The 15,829-nt window shown below is 37.6% G+C and overlaps 1 protein-coding gene across 1 annotated transcript; it reads left to right on the top strand.

The window, feature by feature from the left end:
* Nucleotides 1-5,310: 5,310 nt before the first annotated feature.
* On the top strand, nucleotides 5,311-15,604 carry LOC145765899 (endoplasmin-like). Its single transcript, XM_082577566.1, has 19 exons — nucleotides 5,311-5,443; nucleotides 6,055-6,172; nucleotides 6,258-6,399; nucleotides 6,657-6,773; nucleotides 7,018-7,216; nucleotides 7,700-7,887; nucleotides 8,224-8,382; nucleotides 8,477-8,635; nucleotides 9,018-9,155; nucleotides 10,480-10,557; nucleotides 10,903-11,066; nucleotides 11,520-11,691; nucleotides 12,192-12,437; nucleotides 12,548-12,618; nucleotides 12,782-12,847; nucleotides 13,397-13,475; nucleotides 13,663-13,818; nucleotides 14,260-14,424; nucleotides 15,136-15,604. The coding sequence occupies exons 1-19, from the start codon at nucleotides 5,392-5,394 to the stop codon at nucleotides 15,154-15,156; spliced, it is 2,490 nt and encodes an 829-aa protein (XP_082433692.1). The 5' UTR covers nucleotides 5,311-5,391; the 3' UTR covers nucleotides 15,157-15,604.
* Nucleotides 15,605-15,829: the final 225 nt, after the last annotated feature.

Below are 15,829 nucleotides of genomic sequence, written 5' to 3'. Positions count from 1 at the left end.
GAAACACCTATTATTTTAAAGATTGCCTTCAACCGCACTGCAGTAGGCTATAAAAATTTGTAAATTTTATTTTGTATGTTATTCGCTCTGAGGATCAGTGGCGTATATTCAGGGTGTTCAAGGTGTGCACTGCACACCCCAAGAAATCCAGAAAAAAAGAAAATTTCCATCGGTTGTCGATGTTCTTTACTTTCATGATATTCTAACATCTTGCTGCATGCTGATTGCTTTCTTTTCAATTGCAAAACTCGTCCCCTTCTAATTTTAATACTCCAACGTTTGAGGTCATTGCCTTTAATTTTTTTCGGTCATTACCTTTAAGCTGGGTGTGCATTGAGGTAGCCACTTTAACAAGTCGAAATTCTACCACTGAAATTGATTAGAATGAAACCGCCAACCAATCAGAAGCTACGGTTTAAGTGACGTAAAAAATGGCGAAAAGAGGATGATAGAAAGCAAATTAAGTGATGGATTTTTTGTCAGCTGGTTGGCTAAAGGGTTAGGGTTAAGGCTAGAAAGTAGTCATTCCATTGACGCGGGTTCGATTCCCGCTACTGCCATTGCTCTTTTTTCTTCTTTAATTACCAAATAAAGTTCAAAACAAGCATTAACTCTCTGGATGAGTGCTATAAGGATCACAATTGGACGGAAGCCTCTTATAACATGTTCTGATTGGTTGGCGGTTGCATTCTAGTCAATTTCAGTGGCAGAATTTCGACTTGTTAAAGTGGCTACCGTGCATTGACAGGTAGCCACTTTAACAAGTCGAAATTCTGCCACTGAAATTGATTAGAATGCAACCGCCAACCAATCAGAACGTGTTATAAGAGGCTACCGTCCAATTGTGACCCTTCTAGCACTCATCCAGAGAGTTAATGCTTGTTTTGAACTTTATTTGGTAATTACAGAAGAAAAAGAGCAATAGCAGTGGTGAGAATCGAACACGCGTCAATGAAATGACTACTTTCTATCCCTAACCCTAACCCCTAAGCCAACGAGCTGACAAAAAATCCATCACTTAATTTGCTTTCTATGATCTTCTTTTCGCCATTTTTTACGTCACTTGAGCCGTAGCTCATGATTGGTTGGCGGCTGCATTCTAGTCAATTTCAGTGGCAGAATTTCGACTTGTTAAAGTGGCTACCGCATTGACAGCTTGGCGAGTGCTATTTAAAATAAACAATTAAGAAAAATGACGTCACAAGGCAGCGAAAACAGCAATGGTTTTAGGTCAGCCAGGCTGTGCACTCGCTGATCTGCACACCTTGGCGCGTCATTGGGGGAATCCCAGGCAATAGCAAGTTTTAGCTTGTTGGATTAGAGTTTGAGGTGATTAGCGTTGGAAACAACTTTTGCTAGAACTGAAGCAAAAGCAAGCTTTCTACGACGATGTAATTCAAAAATTTATTGCACAAACAAAAAGAATCGAATTATGCTATAGATGAATTTTCCTTCTGTACTCGAGGTGTTAAACATTTTCGTTTTTACTAAGTAGTACGGCGGATAAAAGTACAGCCGACCAACATAGCAATCGACTTTCTTTTCTTGTTTATTATCGAGTTGCTTTGCTATTGTTTTTTGTTTTAACTTTCACCTGTTTGTTTTTAATTCGCTTGTTCATTTCTCAAGGTGTTGCGACCGTGCCTAATCTTTGCATGAAGTAAATCATTTCCATCTCGAGCACGCTTTAACTTTCGCGTTTTTTCAGACTCCTGCTGTGTTATGGCAAGTAATATTGTTCGTTTTGATGGTCGGAAATAAAAAGTGAACTGAAGTATGTGACTTTAGAAATGCAACTTAATGTTTGATATTATTAAGTTTTTCATTCAATGCGCTGTCAAATAAATATCTATTTTGTATTCTTCTCCATTCCGACAACATTATTTTTGTCAGTTCTGTTCATGTTCAGAATTTGTGCTGAAAATGCTCTCTGAACGCACCAAATTCAATGTTAATTTTAAAAATTTTCTGGGGAAGCCCCCCAGACCCCCCCGCTGTTGCTTTGCCGTCACTGAACACCCTGTCAAAGTGGTCACTGTACGCCACTGCTGAGGATGCGCATTGTCATGATGCGCGAAACGTCAGCGAAGCAATAATCAACTTGTTTATTGTTGCTTTTGCTTTCACTTTCATCAGATGAACATTGCAACTATAGTGCTAGAAACGATAGTTGTCCTGATGAACACCCAAGCTTTTCAGTATTCAGCAATTGTTATCCAGTCAGCACTGAAGTCTCAGTTCAAATTGTTGTTGAATCCAGTTAGACTTAATATATATATATTTTTGTGCCACACAAGAATGTTTTAATTTGATGATTTATTTAGTTGGGACACAGACAGGTCTATCAACGCAGATTAAAGTTAATTTAGCCTTGTTTAGCTGTTGTAGGCTGTGTTTTGTATGGCCAAGTTGATGACTGTAGAGTTATTAGGCCTAGATTGCACTACCTCAAAGATTGTGAGTAATTTTGAGGTTTTGAAAATATATATGCAAAGACAAAATTTGAGCAAATTTAGAAAAAATTGGGAAAATTGTGTTTGCCCTCCCGAAATGTTTTAGTCTCCCACAGTTATTATGCGTTTTTGTAATGGAGCGCGAGATGACAGATCACTGCAAGGTGATAGTTGGGACCTGGCCATTGGACTGCGATTTTTCAATGTGTTAACGTAAATTAATAGATAAAGTTTCCGATTATACTATGGGCAGGGCTGTGTGAGCACCATCTCACCCCCCGCCCCCCTCTCCCCGAAATCCACTAGTGGATTTAGCCTAGTGATAATGTTAGTGATAGTGATAAGTTGAATCTGTTTTTATCATACCGGTACGTCAACATTGACTTCTTTATTATGGTCAATGCAGAATTTTTTAAAATTTTGAAATAGCAATAGGCTACTCCGGTACCCAAATCAGATTGAAACTTCATATCGACTGCTGTTGGTCAGTATGATCACATATCAGAGTTAATGTTTGTAGCCTATTTGCCACCAGGGCTGTAGAGTTGGAATCGTGGAGTCGGAGGGATTTTGGCGTGTTCGGAGTCGTTATAAAAAGCCAATTCCGACCGGATACAAAGCGATGAACAATAAAGTTTTTAATAAAGTTTGTATCCTCTGTGGATCCTCTTATATCATGGTCCATTTCTATAAATGCTTGCTAGTAGGCTACACCCCTTCATTTTCTTTGAATCTTAATAAAGTACCTTTTTTATAAATATTGTTTATTGTTTGCTGTAAGCTATTGCGCTTTAAAACCTCATCAGAAAATAGAAGTGTTGTTTCCTGTTGGTTTTTGGGAATGCCCCGTTTCAATTTTGTTTATAACTGTTGGTTTGTTCACAACAACACAATCCGCCCCAATACCTCAGTTGGTTAGCGAGTGACTTTGTTAACAAAGAAGCTTCAAGATCACCCGGCGCTGGTTCGACTCTCGGGGTGTGCGCTTGAACAACGCATTTCAGGACTGCTCTCCATTCAGCGGCACCTAATGAATAGAATAATTCCCTGACAACAACACTTCAACAATCAGAAAACTTCGCTCTGCCAATCTCGGTAACTCGGTTAAGAGTTTCTACAAATATGCGAAATTACCAGAAATAACTTATCAAGGTTTTGTTCAGTCCGAGGATGAAGATTCATAAATCAAAACTAAACTGAAATGAAATAAATTTAAACAAAAATGAGAAAACCCTGGCAACACTGAATCCAGAGTTGGCCGGTTATAAACGGTAACGCCTAGAACATCACACAACTAAGGCGAAAGAGCCATGTCCATTGAGTCCTGTCTTTGTCATGAGTTACCAAGGGGGGTAGGGAGGGACTTATATACCAGTCCCTATACAAGTTCTCTCATTTTCGCAAACCATCATTTTTTCCCGATTAGTTTTCTTTTTTCAATTTCTCTTTCGCCTGAGTTGTGTGATGTTCTAGGTTTTTCCGTTATAAACTGAGGAGTCGGAGTTGTATGCTTTTTGCTCGAATTCACACTCCACAACCTTAGTTGCCACTAACTACTTTGTACAGTGCGAGTTTATAAAAATATGTCTCTATCTCGTAAGGAAACTTCAATTTTAAAGTGATCTTCAGTTTCAATTTGTTTTTATTTCCGACCATCACAACGAAATAAACAATATAGGCTATGCCAAACATAGCAAAGGTCTAGAAATAGGTAGAAGCGACAAACTCATTGTAGTCTTGATCTCATTGTTCTTCAAGATGACACAAAAAAAATGATCTTAGATCAAGATCACCAAATTAAAAAGTGGTCTTGAAGATTTTTTTTCTTGATCGTTTTCTTGATTTTTTTCTTGATCTTGACGATCTTGATCTTGATCGTCAAGATCACGCCCATCTCTGCTTATACCGCAACCGCACTACTTCCACAATAAATGAAACAAAAATTTTCTTTTTATTGTTTATCTGGCAACACTAATCAAATTGCCGGTCATCCTGCACAACAGAACAGCTGATTGTTTCTGACAAAATATTAACCAATCAAACTCAGCCAACTCCTGCTTGGTGGTGACGCATTTATCGTGGTGGAACCTGATTGCACCAATACCGTGACGTCTTTTTCAGTACGCTCCACTGATTCCAGGTTCCAAGCGGATATGCCTGACTTGACAGAGAAAGACACGTTGAATTAAGCATAGTAACCAGTTCACAAGATGAAAGTGGCAGTTTAATTCTGAGTAGAAGAAGTTTAAGATAGTTTCTTAGGTGTTTGGTTTGTTTGTGATGTCAAGTACATGAGAAGCTAAAAAAAAAACTTGAGGGCTGTATTAAATTTTCATTCCTACACCATTCCCACAATGATCGTTATTGTTGCTGTGATAAAACTTAGAGCATAGCTAACTTCTCAATGTGAAGTTTATTTTTTTATAAATATTAATAAAGTTGGTTGATTGATTAAACACAATCAGATGTCAGATATATGGTCAAGAGTGAAGAGTGCTTAACGCTGCTTAAAAAACCATCCTGGCTTGACATCTAGGTATGGGGAGCATGCAGCTGTGTTTTGGCAAAACATTTAAAGATGTGTTTGAAGGTGGACATGATTAGCGTTCTTGCTTTCCTCTCCAATTTAAACCTTCAACCACCGAGCTTAACTATGAATAAGACAAAAAGAATGAATCGACCTTGCTTGCACAGTTGAAACATTTTTTTCAGGAAATTAAGTCTAAACTAAATTTAAAATATGAAAGTTTTCAAATTAAAGCCATCTTTCGACCACTCAAAAAATCACCGGCTTACAGTACCGTAGCTTTAATAAAAAAAAATTCAGATGTTTTACAGCTGTATGTATTTCTTTTTCAGGATAGAAGCCATTTGTGAAATTGAATTTATTTTTAGTCAACTTATTTAAAACATCACACACACAACTTGAACAAACACAATGAATCGACACTTTTGGATATTCGCTTTAGTAGCGAGTTGTTTAATATTGTGTAAGTATTTTATTGCTGTTTGCTGTATCTACTACCAAAAAGTTAAGATAGCCTGTGACAGTGTGACAATTAATCTGGGTTATGTAAGTCATTGTTGCAGTAAATATACAAGGTTTTGTAACAACAATTTTTTATAAAATCAGTGATTGAAAATACTTTGTTAAGTGGAGATGCTCTTTGAAAATGAAGCTCGGCAATCAATTCATTCCTGTAACACCTTGACTTCTGGAGAAGTAAAAAAATTGCTCACATTTGCTGAACTCACTGAGTTGACTTGACTAAAGCAATGTAGGCTATCAATTCAACCCACACTGCCACATGTTTAATTGTTTTTGGAATATTTGGAAAAATCTTTACTTTATTGAGCAGCTATAATAGGCTACAGTTTACTGATTAAAATAACACTTAAAACAGTTTAACACAAAAATTTATCATATATTGATAATTGTCACACTTTTCTAATTTGTATAATACCTTTTCAAGCTTATTAGATAAAAAGTAGATCAGGCGTGAGGTGCTACAAGTCATCACCCAGCAATCCAGCATATGCATAAATCTGGTTTATTATGGACTTTTATGTACTCAAATTAAATTGTTACACTTATCTTTAGCTGCCCCTCAAGTCAGATCTGCTGAAGATGAAGCAGACACAGATGAAAACCCCAAAGTTGAAGAAGACATTGGTAAAGCAGCTGATGGCTCAAGAACTGATGATGAAGTAGTGCAGAGGTAAGATCAATTTTTCAGCTGTTGAATGTTCTTGGAAGCATTGTTCTGTAGCATGATTTTTTACTTGTTTTCTTTTTGTCACCAGAGAAGAAGAGGCGATCCACATTGATGGTTTAAGTCCTAGTGAAGTAAAACAGCTCAGAGAACAGTCAGAAAAACATATTTTCCAAGCTGAAGTTAACCGAATGATGAAATTGATTATTAATTCACTGTACAGAAACAAAGAGGTTAGTATGACAGTATTTAATTGGATTTGTAATGATATTGTGTTAACGTAAGTTTAAGAAAATGCTTAAACATACGGCACTGTATTGGAAAACACTTTCATCTAATGCCGGGCAACCAAGTTTTCATAATCTTGTAAGGGTTGTCTTTAGATAGAAATGAACTTTTCTGGTTCCAAGAAGTACTTGCATTTCCCTTTCTTGCCAAGCAATAATTTGTGCAACTTTTACTTCGTTATAATTGTGAGTTTTTTTTTCAGATTTTCTTAAGAGAATTGATTTCCAATGCTTCTGATGCATTGGATAAGATTCGCATCCTTTCACTCACCGATGAAGCTGCACTTGCTGCCACTAGTGAACTGTCTATCAAAGTTAAGGTATGTTGCATATAGCATGGTGAATGGTATTGTAATGACACCAATAAAATTTAGAAAGTTTGGTAGTATTTGATTTGTCTAGGAAACTCGTACTCAATTATAAATTTTTAAAACGCACATCTTGCTCATTCCAGATTTTGAAGCATGGTAAAAATAAGGAATACAGTGCTGAAGCAACTGTAACAATGATGGCCCGCTTTTATGCTATATTTTCCAGTTTATTTAATGCCTAATCTTTTTTTAGGTTGACAAGGAGAACAATGTTGTACATGTCACTGACACTGGTATCGGGATGACCAAGGCTGACCTTGTGAAAAACCTTGGAACAATAGCCAAGTCTGGTACAAGCGACTTTTTTGAAAAGATGTCCTCTGCATCATCGGAGGAATCAGTCTCTGACCTGATTGGTCAATTCGGTGTAGGATTCTATTCGTCTTTCTTGGGTAAGTCAAGATATACCAAAGACAGGCAAGACACAACAACACAGCAAAGTTGAGCATTATAACAATTTATTTTACATATTTTAATCGCTGTATATTTCTTGATGCTTATAGTCAGTTAGCTAGTTACCTTCAAAAAGTTGAAGTTTATTGCATTTTTATAAATATTGTTAGATTCGTGATGAGGGCTTAAGTTAAGCTGACAACGTTTAACTGTTAGAACTATTTGCAAATATGTAAAATCTATTGTTACAATGCTCAATCTTGTGGTCTTGTCATTTATTATCTGAAAAGATAGAAATAGATTGTATCAAAATTAGCAAGTTCACAAATTTTAAATTCCATCTAAAATTTTTTTGTGGTCCCAAAGTTTTAAAGTCTTTTTTTAACTTAGCTTGCAAGCCTGATTTAAAATCTCGGTTTGTGGTTAAATAGTCGTTTTATTTCATTGTAACACGCTAGTTAAGTTTAGCGACATTGTTTCAGTTGCCGATAAGGTCGTCGTGACGTCAAAGAACAATGATGATTCTCAGTACATTTGGGAATCTGATTCTGAATCCTTCTCTGTTGTTGCTGATCCCAGAGGAGATACTCTCGGCAGAGGAACAACTGTGTCTCTTTACATGAAGGAGGAAGCATCTGATTTCTTGGAACATTCAACTGTCAAAGGATTGGTAAGCAATTTCCTGCTTTTACACATTAAGCTAAAATTTAGCCAAAAAAATGGTAAATAAAAATTGGGACTAATCACCGGGCATTTAATTGTAAAATATTTTTGCGTTCTTGTGACAGCAAGCTAGGCTATCACAAGAAGTTAATGATAACTATCTGTATTTCGGACCTTTCGTCAATCAGTTCTAGCCCTTTTGATATTTAAAAGTCTCTGATAAGAAACGTATCTTGTGGTAACTTAGCATGCAGTCAAAAGAAAAGCACCAGAAAATATTGTATAAAAATTATAGGTTATGTATATTTGTTTGCAGAATTTGATCGCATTACGTTTGTTTCAGATCGAAAAGTATTCCCAATTCATCAACTTCCCGATCTATTTGTGGACTGAGAAAACCGTCAAGGAAGAGGTGCCAATCGAAGAAGATGAGGCAGAGGAGGATAAACCAAAGGAGAAGGCAGCTGAAGACGAAGACAGTGAGGATTCCGAAGAAGCCGAGGTACAGTTTTCGTTTGATGCAATTGGCGTCAGCTGAACACCAAGTCATGACCTCGCAAGATTTCACATTGTATGTTTAACTGGTCTCTTGTCAGGTTGAAGAGGAAACAGAAGAAGAGAAACCGAAGACAAAAACAGTTGAGAAGACCGTCTGGGATTGGGAATTGATCAACGAAATGAAACCAATCTGGCAGCGTCCGGCCAAAGAAATCACCGACGAAGAATACAACAACTTTTACAAATCAATTTCCAAGGTAGATGTAACTTTCAACTTACAGTTTTTTTTTAACTACGTTGTGTCTGCACTCTGCATTACAGTAAAGTGTAGTAGGGACTTGTCTATTATGTAGCACAAACTAAAAGCTGATTTGATTCAGGAAGTTTCACTTCGGTACTCAAGAGATATGTGTTATAAGCTTCGCATTTAATTCTACATTGTTTCAGGAGTTGGATGATAAAAAGATTAAAATGTTCTACTGGTACCTGTAAAGTGTACACAGCTTACGTTTGATTGTAGAAAATTTTGCGAAATTCTCAGTTTTTATGCATTGCAATAGAGTTGCGAAATAGGGCAAAGTTATTTAATAAACATAAATTTTATGAAACATCAAGCATTGTAACCACCATCACTTACAGGAGCATTCTGAGCCAATAGCTAAAACTCACTTTGTAGCCGAAGGTGAGGTTTCATTCAAATCAATTCTGTTTATTCCTGGCTCATCCCCAAGCGGAATGTTCCAAGATTACGGACAAAAGCAAACTGATTTTATTAAGGTCGAGTTGGCACTGCCTGCACTGTTAGCATGCTGCATGACCCTTTGTGTGAAAAGGCCTTTTTTATATGAACCCGTTTTTCTTTTGCTTGTGCATGATGCTTAACACTTACAGAGTGGAAGTTTAATGGTATGAACAAAAAGATGCCATCAATTAAAAATCGTTTTTCATTCATTACGGAAGAATCCAAGTGCATGTCCTATATTCCAAGGAATCCATTGCTAACTGTTTCTCCCCATCACCTTCATTCATGTTTAACGCTGTCAACCTAATTGTGACAAACAACTTACATTGCCCCCACACTTTTCTTTGAGCTTGGTTAATTTGCATGCTTATTGACAAGGATTCCAACAGTTCCTTGGGCCATATACATTTTGCCGCCGAGGGAGAGGTTTCATTTAAAGGATTGCTGTACGTGCCTGAAACTCCACCAAAAACTATGCATGACTCGAGCGGCAAGAAGGTTGATCACTTAAAGGTACCCGCAGTTAATGGCAGGGCAGACAGCGGTTTTATGATCCTATAAAACTGGTGCAAAGTTGATTTAGTATAGCCGTACCATACTCCAGTGGTGCTGTAGTTCTTTTCTTCACACTGTGTTAACAAATTTCTTTGCTTCTGTTAGTGTTACTAACACTTGATATTAAATCCATCTGTTTATTTTCAAAGTTAGTGTTAAATATTTATGTGATGTCAATTGTGGTTGTCGTTTTGCTTTACTTTCGCTTGCATGAGTAATTTGCATGAATTTTTAAATTGTTTGGCTAATTTCAGTATTACCGTTCGAATTAACAAAATTGGTCTTTTTCATATGGATGCAATGTCTGCAGATGTAATATAAAGTTGGCCGACTTTGTTAGCTGTGTAACAGTGTTTATAACTTTATATGTTGTGATTTCACTGCTCATTGTAATTCTTGTGTATAACGCAATATCGTTAACCAGTGTACTTCCTGCAACATCACAGTAACTTACAGAATTAATCTAATCCAGTTTTGTTTCTAAGCCCATTTTTGTTGTCAGCTTTACGTACGGAGAGTATTTATAACCGACGACATGAGGGACATGATGCCTTCGTATTTACGATTTGTTCACGGGGTGGTGAGTTCAAAACCTGTCGAAGGTTTCATTTTGTAGAGATGCCAACATGCATACAATTCACCAAGAAGCGCATAGTAATCATTATTGTAAAACTCACGTTATTTTATCGTCTTGCGACGTTAAATTAACGTACATAACTTTTTCATGGTGAGGCGCTTGTTGAATTGGCATGTTTGGCTTGGTTATACTCAACTGTAGACTTAACTGTAGTGTTACCGAAACAGATGTACGTACGTCGTGTCTTCATCACCGATGACTTCAAGGACATGATGCCCAAGTACTTGCAGTTTGTCCGTGGTGTGGTAAGTATCTTGTCTTCACGAATAGAGGTTATTTTAAAAAGAGTCAAATTTATCTCACACACTACTAATAAAGATAGCATCGTTCGCTTCCATAGCAATGTGTAGTGTTGTATTTCACTTGTGGTAGTTAAAGACGAGTGTAGTTTTCACACACTTCGTGACAGGTACTGATATTTGATGATGATCATCAAATATCATAAGATCATGAAATACAGTCAAGTAATTTATGTAAACTTGTGTTAATTCTTGGTTTCATTGTGTTGCACATCCATGATCCAACCGATGCTATGGAAATTCAGAAGTTTAATGTCTAAATTTTCTTACAACCCTGCTGTATGCAATCAGGTGGACAGCGACGACCTTCCCCTTAATGTCTCCCGTGAGACTTTGCAGCAACATAAACTCCTCAAGGTAATCAAGAAGAAATTGGTGAGAAAGGCTTTGGACATGATCAAAAAAATTGATCCTGAAGTTTTCATAGAGAAGTTCTGGAAGGAATTCGGCACCAAGTAAGATTTACAGAAGCCTAAGTTTCGGTCTTTAGCGCAAGGGTTCTCAACCTTTTTCCCGTTAACTACTTCTAAATGATAAGAAACAGCTCAGCCTCCAAAGACATCAAATAAACTAACGATATGTTGAATAATTCGTTAGAAATGATGATGCTAACTCATGATCTGAAAGTTCAATGACTTTATATAGCAGGTCACAAACAAACCAACACTTCGTAACAGTATTAATAATTTTAGCTGTATATACTAAATTTTAGTGTGAAGGTTATCCCAGTATCCCTGTTGTAAATAATTTTCACAATCCAGGATGGCACACGCGTAAGCCATGCTCCACGTCAAGTACCCCTGGAAATGTTTTTGTGAATCCCTGAGAACCTCTGCTTTATCGTATAAGTTAATAAAATAAATCTATCACTACTTCACTAGATTTCACCAGTAAATTTCACTTTTCAGTGTAAAACTCGGTGTGATTGAAGACCATAGCAACAGAACCAGACTTGCCAAGCTCCTACGATTCTACTCATCCAACCATCCAACCGACTTGACCAGCCTGGAGTCCTACGTGGAACGCATGAAGGAAAAGCAAGAGAAGATTTATTTCTGTGCCGGACATGGAAGGACAGAGGTGGGTCGCTTAGTTTGATGTGGAAATAATTATTATTCTGCCTTTGCAAGCATATTGTTGCGGTTGAGACAAATCGAGTAGAAGTCATTACGCTACCAGAGACATTTAAGGCCGGAATGGTCCGTTTCGGCCAGTCCTATTCGGCGGCAGTCTTTTTCGACGAGTTCCCTATTCGGCGATTTTTTGACAATCCAACGACGCCTTCTGTTTATTTAGAGAATTTTGTATTTTATTCCACAATATCGTTTCAGTAGCAGACCCTTTAAGGCTGCAGTGTTTTGGTGGGATATTATCAGGTCCATGGGCTTTGCTACATTTTAGATGCTTGATTGCTGTATGCAGTGGTTGATATTAAAATACTTCATTTTCTTAACCGCCACTAAAATTCGAAATATGTTATCTTCAGACATTGCTTAATCTTGTGACAGTAAAGTCTTCATTCAGATTGACTGTTTGCCATGTTGAATTTAAAGTCTCAACAAGTATCTTGCCTCTTCAAGGTCGAAAACTCTCCATTCGTTGAGCGACTGTTGAAGAAAGGCTACGAGATCCTGTATCTGACCGAGGCTGTTGACGAGTACACGATCCAAGCTCTCCCAGAGTTCGACGGAAAGCGATTCCAAAATGTCGCCAAGGAAGGGCTTGGACTTGACGACGGCGACAAAGCCAAAGAAAGGAAAGAAGCTTTGGAAAAGGAATTCGAACCCCTGGCTAAATGGTTGAAAGAAAATGCCCTCAAGGAAAAGGTGTGTTCCGTTCGGTAATCGACGACGCAATATTTATTTTATTGACACACTAATCGTCTCCCTTCTGCAGTGACGCTTTCACTTGAACTATAATTTTGTTTTTTTAACAGATTGAAAAGGCTGTGATCACAGAGCGTCTTACCGATTCTCCTTGTGCTTTGGTGGCCAGCCAATATGGATGGTATGATCTCTTTGTGCAATTCGATTAAAATCACATTTAAATAATTGTAATTAAACTATAAAACAAATTAATATTGCAGCGCGGTGTTACTTCCGCAATATTTGCTTCAACCCAATGTTCAATTAGCCTTGTTTCTGTTTTCCTAACATCTTTTGTTGCGTAGGTCTGGAAACATGGAGCGTATAATGAAAGCACAGGCTTACCAAACTCAAAAAGACTCTTCATCTAAGTAAGTTTTTGTGCTTTTAAAGGTCGGCAAACATGGAGAGATTGCAAAATGCTCAACGATATCAGAATCAGAAGCAGTCGTGAGTCCAGTAGTGACGTCACCGTGACGTCATTTAGCGCAATCAAATGCCGTCATGCATTGCCTAGCAATATATGACGTAGCGTAGACAGTTCATAACCTCGTGGGATGGCAACTTGTAAGATGTAGGATAGAGAATACGTTGAAGACTTCATTTCACCTCAACAGTGGTCACCTCAACGCCTTTTGGTGATAGTACCGCGTGTAGTTAAGTGTAAAAATCATCAATAGTCGCACGGTATTTCTCGGCAGTCGAGTGTAGCAAGAATTAGTGCTCCTTAACAGTCACGCGGTAGTTACATCTTGCTTTTGTAATTGTTACACGACGCCTATCCTTGATTTTCTCTTTAAATAACCGAAATTGTAGCATGTTCATCCGTCATAATGGTTCAAAATTGCAACACCGCCCAGGGCGTATCACTATCTCATGCCGTTTTGTTTGCTCATTATTTAATTACCACAATTTTACAGTTACTATGCCAACCAAAAGAAGACGTTGGAAATTAACCCAAGACATCCTTTGATTAAAAATCTTTTGGAGAAGATTGAGGTACAACTTCTACATATACTAAAATAGCCAGTTCAGACTAATAATAGTATAAGCATTATACACCTTTATAAGAAAAATCCTCACTGAGAAAATGATCAATAACTATCTCTTGATACACCTAAACCGTTGTCTGAAAGCAGTTAGCTTCCTTTCAATGTGCACTCAACCAATTCCTTATCTTCCACAGGCTGACGAAGAAGATCCTCAGGCCACTCAAATAGCTACAGTCATGTTCGACACCGCTGTGCTCCGATCCGGCTATACTCTCAAGGACTCAGTTGATTTCTCGAAGAGAATCCTTGACATGCTTTACACCAACCTTAACATTGACCCCAATGTTCCGGTAAGGAGCTATACTTTAAGACGGGAAACAAGAGGTTGAATCGTGCAGATAGGCTAGTTTCGCCATAAAATTTACGTCTTTTGTACATCTGGCAGTACTTGTGTTGTACTCTGCTTACAAATTGTTTCAAATCATAGTTTAGTTTCACTATCATCATCATCCACATTCGGTTTTGTCCCTACTAGTGATGATGGCCGATTCTTTCTTTGCAACGATTGTTTCATTCCTATTCTTGATCTCGTTTTGTCTGTCGCATCTTCCTGCAGTCGGACCTTTATCATAGGAAACCCAAAAGAGTATTTAAAGTTCTGATTTCAAGATTGCTTTTCTTTGTCCGGTTAAAAATCTGCTCCAACAACGTGGGATCCCTAAGCTTCCCAGTTTTCAGCGTATCTTATGGAGGAAACAACTGATCTACATTTTGTGTCTTTCGCGTTTCAGATTGAAGAGGAGCCATCTGACGAACCAGAGGAAGAAGAGGAGGAAGAAGTCGATGCTGACGATGAAGACGACGACGACGATAATGAAGATGATGACGACGATGAAGGAGAAAATGAGGAAGAACCAGCAGAGGCAACTGAGACCGAGGAATCTGACGAAACAGAGGTGAGAGATAAGCATCCTAAAGAGGAAATATCAAAGAAGGCAGATGTCAATCAGCTGCTCAACATATTAGACAAAGGAAACTTGTAGAGGGATGTTTACATAGTAAAAGAAAGGCTCGCAAGAAATAACGACAACGTTTTAATGGTGCAACGCTTTGAGAAAAAGCTCAGGAGTAACGTTGAAAAAGTGAAGTGCTATCAAAGAACTTGTTTAGTAGAGAACGTGAGTACATGTTGACGCTCATCCGACGCAAAAAAAGTGAGGCCACTGCTAGAGAGCTGAAAGAATCATTAATCTTACCAGGATGAAAACATTCACCTGCTCAAACTTGATTTGTGAAGTTTATTTTTCACCATAGGCGTTCTGCATGAAAACTAAAGTAATAATTCCAGAATGTACTAGAGCTAATAAATTGATTCTTCTGATTTGGTGTGATATTGTTTAGTTTATATAAAATGTTTTGTCATGCCGCACATCCCAGTGGATCATCACTTCAATTATAGGAGAATTAGATGAAAAGTTCAGGAACGAAGTTTTGTTTTGAAATATACAAGAACGCTTATAAACATGAAAAAATAACAGGTTAACTATTGTCACTTGGTGAGTTGGTGTAATGACTTTTAGCTGACACGGCCGCATACCAAGCTGGATATTTGTTACATAATTATTTTTAAGATAAATATATTCTAAAACTTCTACTTTGCATTTCAGGAATCTCATGATGAATTATAAAGCCCCTCACAACTTTATGAAATGGAATACATCAATTAATGTGCTAACAGTCGCATGAATTTCATTCCATGCCCTCAAATGTTTCAAACAATTATTGCGTCAAGTGGCAGTGTTGCCATTTTGAATTGTGTCTTTTTCGTTGGAAATGAGTATTTATCTTCGAAATTATGTTGATCCGGCACTTGCCTGACTCGTGAAAATTGTCTTTTCTCGCCATTATACGTCAGTTTTTAAATGGATACCTTTAAGGAATTTAACGGTTTGTTTCAAAAGTTTTGAAATGTATTTACTGGCGTCGCAACTACATCGAGTACTAGTTCCAAAATTACGTTGTTTTTGTAGCAGAAGATGCAAAACTAGTGTAATTTGCCTCCCTTGTTCTAACGAAGCATAAATGAAGCTCCCAAAACATGGTGGTTGTGTTTAATAAATCCATTTTTCAGTTTAAGCTTGTCTTTCCTGATTCAAGACTAAGGCAGCATACTGTTTCAGTTATGTTAAACCATCACAACGAAAAACAGTACCGAATGCCAATCATGGCAAAGGTCGAGAAAAGGGTAGAAGCGACCAAACGCTAACGTTATAACGTGCTGGACACCGAAACAAGATAATTGCTAATTAGTTTAAAATTTGGCAGATAATTACTAATTAGTAAAGTCCCGAGCTGGCTATT

The sequence above is a fragment of the Aplidium turbinatum genome, chromosome 3 (genome assembly GCF_918807975.1).
Source record: "Aplidium turbinatum chromosome 3, kaAplTurb1.1, whole genome shotgun sequence".
Lineage (NCBI taxonomy): Eukaryota > Metazoa > Chordata > Ascidiacea > Aplousobranchia > Polyclinidae > Aplidium > Aplidium turbinatum.
Note: the sequence above shows the minus strand (reverse complement) of the source record. Positions and strands in the feature narration are given on the sequence as shown.

What these genes read in the sequence shown, in the direction of transcription:
- LOC145765899 (XM_082577566.1), top strand. Translation starts at nt 5,392, where the DNA reads ATGAATCGACACTTTTGGATATTCGCTTTAGTAGCGAGTTGTTTAATA. An exon ending in ATTCTATTCGTCTTTCTTGG is followed by an intron (nt 7,217 to 7,699) that starts GTAAGTCAAGAT and finishes ACATTGTTTCAG; the next exon opens with TTGCCGATAAGGTCGTCGTG. An exon ending in CCGGACATGGAAGGACAGAG is followed by an intron (nt 11,692 to 12,191) that starts GTGGGTCGCTTA and finishes TGCCTCTTCAAG; the next exon opens with GTCGAAAACTCTCCATTCGT.